The 8,826-nt window shown below is 43.0% G+C and overlaps 2 protein-coding genes across 2 annotated transcripts in view; one reads left to right on the top strand and one right to left on the bottom strand.

Moving 5' to 3' along the window:
* The window catches only part of LOC116699107 (elongation factor 2), a 10,482-nt gene extending 10,308 nt beyond the window's left edge, over positions 1 to 174 (top strand). Inside the window, exon 14 of the mRNA XM_032531503.1 lies at positions 1 to 174. This exon is cut by the window's left edge and continues 487 nt beyond it. The gene's annotated coding sequence lies outside the window, so the exon portion shown is untranslated.
* Positions 175 to 754: 580 nt separating this feature from the next.
* LOC116698943 (BTB/POZ domain-containing protein 2) lies at positions 755 to 8,427 on the bottom strand. Its single transcript, XM_032531219.1, has 9 exons — positions 7,856 to 8,427; positions 7,626 to 7,745; positions 6,403 to 6,559; positions 5,485 to 5,590; positions 4,367 to 4,564; positions 4,062 to 4,254; positions 2,455 to 2,542; positions 2,213 to 2,359; positions 755 to 1,807 (listed from the first exon to the last, which is right to left on the bottom strand). Exons 1-9 carry the CDS (start codon positions 8,410 to 8,412, stop codon positions 1,646 to 1,648), a joined length of 1,728 nt encoding a protein of 575 aa, XP_032387110.1. The 5' UTR covers positions 8,413 to 8,427; the 3' UTR covers positions 755 to 1,645.
* Between the last annotated feature and the right edge of the window lie 399 nt (positions 8,428 to 8,826).

Here is an 8,826-nt window from a genome sequence, read left to right as displayed (position 1 = left end):
CATCTGCCAGGATGGGCCTTTACAGTGCACTGTGATACTGCTGCAATAATGCATATTAACATGGATCCTTGGCCAGATAAAAGTATAAAAAGCCACAATAAAGTGTTACAGAAGTTAAACTCCCTGCGTTGGACCTTTGTTCAGTGGATGTAATTAATAAAAACATACAACTCATGAAGACTCCAGAAATTCTGTTAATTCTTTAGTGGGCTTAAAGGAGGTCATATTGCCAGAGGTCATGTGTTTTCAAGTTGTCAATCGCAAATGTGTCAGGAAGATTTGGCAAAAATATCCACTTTATGGATGAGAATTAGAACTGATTTGAGATCATAACGACCATGGATAGTTGAAGAAGTGTGTGAAGCATCTACTTTTCACCAAAAAAATACACTAAATATCTTCAATTAAATGTCTTTAGAAGTCTTGACTGCTTATTTAAGTCGAGTCTGGAGAGACATGCATGTAAAAGTAACTTAACCAATAATTATGAACACCTAATTTAGGTACTGTGAACTTCCCCATGGTATTTTATTCTACGGTTTTATTGTTTTAATAAAGAATGGAAACTAAATACATCCAAACATAACCGCTGTCAATTAGTGAGCTTTAGAAGTGTTGGTAGGCGTTGGACAGAGCCAGGCTGTTTCCCTGTTTTCAGTCTTTATGCTAAGCTATGCTAACAGACTGATGGGTGTGGTGTAGTCTAGTCTTATTCTGGGATGGGTTCTCTTCCAAAATCACAAGCACCACAACATTTTTTCTTCACTCTTTAATCAATAATTATTTCAAGTTACATATACATTATTAAATGCAACTTTAATGTACAACCCTTTAACTTCCGAACCAAGACGGAAAGCTCTTCCGCCCATACTTTTTAAAACAAAGCTAAAAAGAAACATATCTGAAGAGTTAGTGTGCATCCATAGAACAAACAAATGAACATATGCAAGGCCGAGAAGTGCAAGGTATCATGGGTATAGGCAACTACCAAGCAAGGACACAAGATATCACAGATAGTACTGGATGTAGAAACCCGAAATTTGCTTACCATTATCATGTTGTTAAGATTAATATGAACTTTGGTTCAAAGAGTTCATAAAGCCTATGACGTCTATGGAAGTTACAGCTGATGTGGAATTGAGTGCAACGCTGGGCTGTACTGAACGGTGATGAGGCTCCTGTCTTGGCGAATCTTTTAAACCGTACATTCATACAGTTCCAACTCCTTTGCACTAACGCTGTGCAGTACAGGAGTGGAATTGTACAGCTTCAGTAGAATACTGCCTTATGCCGTCAATCCACAGCAGTGACATCAATACTGTGAATAATCTGAGAGGCTCCTCTCTCCCTCCTTTGTGGAGTCGGTTACAGTCATGTCTGTTTCAGAGGCTGGCATCACATCAACACAAAGGGGTAAAAGGAAGCCACTGAGAAAGAGAGAGGCAGCCTCTCAAATGACACGCTACGCCCCATGTAGTGACCTACATCGCTTTACGGTTAGGTGTCTCCCCGTGCGGCCAACGGTAGTGCACTACATGGAGGAACAGAATGATGTCTGGGAGATCAGTCCCCAGAACGGCTGCTGAGGCGCCGGCCCCGCGCTGGTGTCAGGCGGTCCCATTTGATGGGGGGGGATCAGAGGGGACTATGTGTAGAAGATGACCTCGGGTATCTGTCCGTCCTCTACAGAAGTGCCGTTGTTGTTGCCCGCCGCGTAGCAGAAGGTGAAACACGTCTTTGTGCCAGTGGACGACGACTCGTGCGTTACCTTTCGCATTCCCTTGGTCCCGTAATGAGAGTCCGGGCCCTGCAAGACAGACGGACAGGTTGAATACGCTGGCGGAGCCACCAGCTGCACAGTAACGGGTTAGGGTTAGGGTTAAAAGGGGAAAAATAGACAAGCTGAAACAATAAATCCATTAACTGATTAGTCAAACAACAGATTTTTATAAATCTTTCATTATTTGAGTCAAGCTTCTCAAATTTGAAGATTAGTCAGTTTTATCTGTATCATTTGAGAGTAAATTGGATACATTTAGCCCAAAAAAGCAATTTGAAGTTAGTCTAAAGTTAATTTCTTTTTTTTATGATGAAGGCAAATAATCATTAGTTGCGGTCCTGGAAAAAAAAACACATCTCCTGGATTGGAATGCACTCCTAAACAGTGAAGGACCGCATGTGTATCTGGTGACATCACAGACCCATCACAGACCTTCAGTGTAGCGCAGGCAGTGTAGTTGACGTTGGGCAATATCTCCACTGGTTCTTTGAACATGACTCTGAAGGTGTTGGCCGACCCGTCACAGCTGAAGCCCGTGTCGTTCTGGCCCAGCACCGTGTTGCTGTCCGTGTGTATGATCTGCATTGAGAAATGAAATGCAAGAAATTAAAAAAAAAAAAAGGATACTTCTCGCCTTCACGACACAGTCGTTTGCGATGGGTTCGGGTGCACACCTGTATGTTAACTTGGTAGTCTGTGGGTCCGTGTATAGAGCCGTAGAGACCGAACCCAACCACAAATATCCTTCTGTTTACTGAAAACCTGCGAAGGAAAACAGAACGGAAACATATCAACGGGGGAGCGGGTAGGACATAGTTGACTGTGTCAACATTTTCTGCTCAAAGCAGAAAAAGCACAGGTGGAACTAATAACATCTCAACATGCACTACCACCGTTAATGTCATTAGTTCCACCTGTGCTTGCCTTGAAAATGGTCTCTTAATGACTACAATGCTTATCCATGCTGGCTTTTCACATTTTTTTTCCCCTTTCAACCAGGACCTAATTATTGATATTCAACCCTTGTGGTGTCTTCCCGTCAAAGTTGAAAATCAACAACTTTTGTTGACGCTTTTTATTGAGGTTTTTAACTTTTTCTTACGTTTTTGTCCCTTTTTTCAAACACTTTTGATGCTTTTTTCAATGTTTGTCACTTTTTGTTACTTTTAACACTATGTAACACTAACTAATTAACTTTAGTTTTACAGTTATTTGGGGAATTTATGGTCAATAAACCTCATTTATAGGAAATTATACCTGATGTTTGAGTTAGAAAAGCAGAAATTAGGAATTATTTAGACTAAAATTAAAGGAATGGATGTTGATGGATAATCACAGGCTGGAATATGTCAACTTTTACTCAATACTATTTCAAAACCACTTCAATTGTTTTTTCAAATAATATAAAATCGAATAAGACGCCCTAAAATTATGAAAGTAGAGATTTGTACTTGCCAAAGAGCGTTGTGTGGAATCAGTCATGTTATTTTGGGGAATTACAATTAGGTAGTTAAAAAGAACATTGACATAGGAAAACAGGTCAATTTGACCAGAGGACAACATGAGGACATGAGGGATATGACTATGTATTCTGTCTTGCCACGATAATACGATATTATTGCGGTATTAAAAATATTGCAATATTTTGCAATTTCTTACCTTTTCTCCAACTTCTAATTTTTCCCAATTTCAAATGACGTCCCCAAAAGGAAACTTTGTCAACGTCTGTTTTATCTAAAAAGCATCTCTGTTTGTTCATATCACTTCAATTTTAATGCTGCAAAATGGGATTGTCAAGCAGACAAACTGACCAACATGTATATATGTTGGTATATATATATATATGCGTCTGTGTTTCGATACAGTATTGCCACTGAAAATATCACTATGCTGTATCGATTTTTTCCCCCCCAACCCCACAGTATAGCAGATGTTTTTCAGGTCTCTTGTTGTGTTCCAGTTAATAAAGCCCCTGGCTTTATATCATACAGTATCATATGGCCACAGTGTCTGTTGTTACTGATCACATACAATGGAAATGTTAATTAATCTCAGTGTAAGTGAAGCAGGGAAAGGTGCAAATGCTGCCGATGTCATCTACACTACAACAGTGGTGCTGTGGAGCTTATTTTATTACATAGGTTTAAACTAAATTACTAAATAACTGATTACATGTAATTAATACAGTGGTTCTCAAAGCGTGTGGTGTCAGAACCACTGAATTTATTCTAAGAGTGAGGCTGAAATTACATTTTTTTTAAATGCTCTGCTCCTCACTCACCTTATGCGGTCGCTGGTCCCGCTGTAACCCCAGCGGCTCTCCACCTGCCCAAACCGGGTGATGCTGCACTCCTTCCCGCGGAGGCAGCAGCGAGGCCGGTCGATGAATTCCACGCGAGGCTTGGGGTTTACTGTGAAGTGGAGGAAGAGGCTCACCACCTCTCTGTCGGTCAGAATGCTGGACTGGGCCGGACCTAAAGGGGGCGATGACAAGACCGGAGGACGAGGATCAGGGTCTGAACCACGGGATGAGCGTGTGAATGGATGAAATGGATGAAAGCAGAGCTGCGTTGTGTTTCTGGTCACCTGCGGCGAACTCCTCGATGGTCATGAGGGGAAAGCGGATGAGCGTGAGGGCTTTGCCCAGCACTTTGCGCTTGTTCTCGGGCGTCGGCTGCAACTGCTGCCTGTGAGCCTCTGCCTCCGCCCAGCGCACCGCCGCACCAAACAAACGCACCTCCCTCACCCCGAGGGTATCCCTCTCCAACACTGCCACCAAGGTATCTAAAGGAGGGAGAGAGGAAAACCCAATGGTCAGGCAAGGCGGCTTTATCTGTAGAGCACATTTCAGCAACAGGGCAATTCAAAGAGCTTTACACAAAATCAGTTAAGCAGATAAAACACAGGATCCTCAAAAAATTCATAAATCAGATAAAACAAGTGTAAACTGAGACTACCTTCACACTAATTAGTCAATGTTAGTGCTGCCTTTCGTGTAGGAGCGGTCAGTAAATCAACGCGCATTCGTTCGTAGTGTCCCAATGATCCGTTTCTTTATTTTATTCTTTTGTTTTAAACAAAGCAAAAAAACGTCTTTCTCACAAATATGCCGTTGAAAAATAGTTTGTCCTTCCGCTTTCTAGACACACACACACACACACACACACACACACACACCACAGCTCAGGTGAGGTCTAAACATCGAGGTAACACCCCCTGACGTCATCATCACCACCATTAACATGATCGATAGTAATTGTAATCAGCATTATCCGAATATAGGTGTCAGTAGGATTATAAATGACGTGCATGTGAGAAGGGGATAAAACTAAAATCAGTGTAATGGCTTCAACATTTCGTGATCACCCCCAGTGTCACTACCCTTCACGACTATTTTTAGAGACGTTCCCTTTCGTCTCCTCGGGCTCTTCTTCACACTAATTAAGCCGATCTAGCGCTGCCTTTCGTGTCTACTTAACGACCGTCTTTGCGCGATTTTCAGATCTTTCGACACTACACATTCACACTTGTTCTTTAAAGTTCTACCCCTCGTGTCTGTCTTTCTCTGTCTAAAACCCTAACCCACTTGAGGCTACCTTCACACAAATTAGTCAATTTTAGTGCTGCCTTTCGTGATCACCCTCAGTGTCCCTACCCTTCAAAACCCAACTGTGGCTATAATGACGTTCACAAAGCGACGTTACCCAGGTCGATGTCCGTGAAGCCTTCAGCGGCGAGAGCATCTCCCGTGTTCTTATCGATGTTCTCCAGGCAGAGGCTGGCAAGCTGGGGCTCGTCAAACAACCGGGCCTGAAACCAAAAACACACAAACACATTTTTACCCCCTACACGGCTCAGTTAAACATGTAGAATTGACAATTCAACAAGTACTGGGATGTAGGACACGATCTAAGAGGAGGACTGGATTTCAAACCTTAATACTTATGTTTGGAACAGACCGAAATATGGCAAAGCACCGAAAGCTGGCGTCAGATGTGTGGACGGACTTGTAATCCTGTCACTTTTTCCTTAATAGACAGTTTTCAATTTTTCAGTTTTTGTTTGGCCGCCTTTAGGATGCAACATGTAATATTCGAGAACTGGCTTCTTTTGTTATTTAACCCTTGTGTTTATTAAATTATCGCTTTTTCTGACATTTTTGTCACTTTTTCAATGTTGTGGTTGCTTCTTTTATGTTTTTCCAAAGTTATTTGATATTTCTAACGTTGACATTTTCAGCTTTTTTCAAAGGACCATTTTTTGTGATGAAAAAACTGAAAATGGGTCAAATGTGACCCGACGAGTACATGAGGGTTAAAAAATGTTTGGTCAAAAAAACACTTTTATATATTACTCAAAAGGTAGGCATTGTAAGAGAGGGTGTTTTACTAATGGAACCAAAAGTAACAAATCTCATCTGTCCAACTCTCATCTGTTAGGCAAATTTTTTTTTTCCCTCTGTTGCATATTGTACTGGCAGTTTTTGCACACAACATCTTGGGCAGCGAAACTAGGAGTTGAAAGAAGCCGCAGTCTTAATTGCTTATTAAGATTTAGAGGCAGTACAATCAGTCTGACACATCCAGTTGCTTTATCAACATTTACAGCTGGGGGAAGCAGACCTGTGTGAGCAGCATGAACGCATTGTCTGCTCTCAGGTTCTTCTTGAGGAACTCCACACAGTGAGCCTCCAGGGCTGGTACTGCATACTTTTTAGCAGTGTATAGTGTGGTCATCACCGTCTCAGGCCCGATCTGGACCTCATCCGAGTAGAGAAACCTGCACGAGGACCACAAGTAATACAAGACATTCGAATTATACTGGCGCGCACGACTTAGTGACCTGTATGCTTAGCATTTTTCTTTCAAATTCAATTTTATTTAGAGCTAATTTAAAATGTATACACACACACACACACACACACACACACACAAAACAAAATTCCGAAAAGAAGCAGGATGAAGCCGAAGCTTGTGTGTTTCCCACCCCTCATTCACTTTCACTCATTCCTTTTATATTCCATGTATTTTACAACAACATAACCTGTATACACAACAATACATCTCTAGTTTGACATGTATCAAGCCCTTTTCTTTATTTCTTTATTTACATTTTCCCCTTTCCGTAATCCACCACCCGTGCACAATCCATGCACCACACCACCCACCTTCACAATCATATCCCTTCCTCTTCATATCCTTTTAATAAAGTGCTTTATATAACTTTTTAAAAACTTTGTGATGTCTGTACGACGTTTAAGCACCTGGTTTAACCCATTCCACCAACTCACCCCACTGATCGTGATGCACATGCTTTTTAGAGTTGTTCTTCTTTGGAGTTTTTAAAAGTTCAGTTGTTCTCTCAGATTAAACCCACCCTGTCTTTTGCTGGAAGTAAATTATTTCTTGCTTTGAACATAATTTGTGCAGCCTTAAATTTAACCAGATCAATGAATTTCAGACTATGTGACTTAAAGAATAAAGTACTTGTCTGCTCCAGGTATCCAACATTATTTATGATTCTGATTACTCTCTTTTAGGTTGGTTTTGTATGTATTTCCCCAGATTTCCACACAGAAATTAGTGTATTACACAGAGTATGTAATGATTTATTGTCTAGATTTATTTATTATTGCTACGGTCTTTAATAGGTTTGCATCTATTATGATCATACGATGAATGAATTGGTATGAAATGTAATGCTGCATTGTGGAGCTTAAATGTTACCCGCAACTTCTCGCTATTTCCCAAATAGGCTACTAATATTAAAAAAAAAAAAAACTATTTAAGGACATGCAAATATTCAGGTTAAAAATGGCACGCTCTGGCCCTCACGCGCTCCTTACTTTAGAAGGGCCAGAAAGGCAGCTGGCTCCACATCAGGAAGCTCGATTTCCGTTGAGGTCGTCGCCATCCCTCCGTTGAACATGGCATCAAATACCGCGCTGCCCACAGCCAGGACAAACCTGGCGATGTCGACAATAAAGAACAACAAGACAGAGGTTACGTATTTTCGCGTTGCCGAGTCACAGTTAACTTGCCAATATTTTTGAATACTCATACTGCAGTTTCTTACCTGTGCGCAGGTATCCTCTGAACCCCCATTCCTTTGCCCACCAAAAAATGAACGTCACTGAGCACTTCGTTGTTGAAGAGGAAAGCGAATCTCTCCTTGACGGTGCTCTTCGTCGCCTGCCAGTTGTACACCGGCTCCCGGTAGACCAGCACCGACGCAGCCGCCGGGGTAGCGGTGGGTGCTGCCGACGCAGACGCATTTGACGCTGGGGTGGTTGCCATGTTAGACGCCGGGGTGGCCATGACTCCGACTGCCGCAGCACCTGCCGCAGCGGACTGCTGCAGGGAGTTCTGCGCAGTCGGGGGAGCTCCGCTCGAAACACCGTTGCCGTCTCCCCCGCCAGGCCCCATTTGTGGGTTGGGACGCCTCGCTGCTCCCTGCGCTCCCCCAGCCATACCGACCGCTCCGCCGTTGGATGCTGGCATGGAGAAAACGCTGTTGCTGGGCTGGCTGTTTCCCAAAGGACCCGGGCCAGAAAAATTAAGGCAAGGAGGCCTGCCGCTGTTGTCTCCAGCAGCCATCTTGAACCGAGAGTAGGCGTAAACAACACACTTCATCGCGTAGAGTATTTCAGGTTGTCTCGACAGTCAGAGGTGGCCTTCGCTGCCCCCTGGCGTTTGTTGTTGTTACTACAAGGGGCTCTCCATCTGCACAGGAGGGCCATTTCCCTCTCACATCAGTTTTTAATATAGCAAACACGCCCGTTTATGATTGCTTACAACCAAAACACCACCTTTTTAGGATAACACATAATCAGTTGGTTTTGTAGCTCAGTCCGTATGGAGTTGGGTTGGGAACCAGAGGGTCGCCGGTTCAAGTCCACGTACGGACCAAAGAATGGTGGTGGCTGGAGAGGTGTCAGTTCACCTCCTGGGCACAGCCAATGTGCTCTTGAGTAAGGCACCGAACCCCAACTGCTTGGGGTGCCTTTTCATGGGCAGCCCCCCCCACTCTGACATCTCTCCATTTAG

Source organism: Etheostoma spectabile, chromosome 12 (assembly GCF_008692095.1).
Source record: "Etheostoma spectabile isolate EspeVRDwgs_2016 chromosome 12, UIUC_Espe_1.0, whole genome shotgun sequence".
Classification (NCBI taxonomy): Eukaryota; Metazoa; Chordata; class Actinopteri; order Perciformes; family Percidae; genus Etheostoma; species Etheostoma spectabile.
Note: the sequence above shows the minus strand (reverse complement) of the source record. Positions and strands in the feature narration are given on the sequence as shown.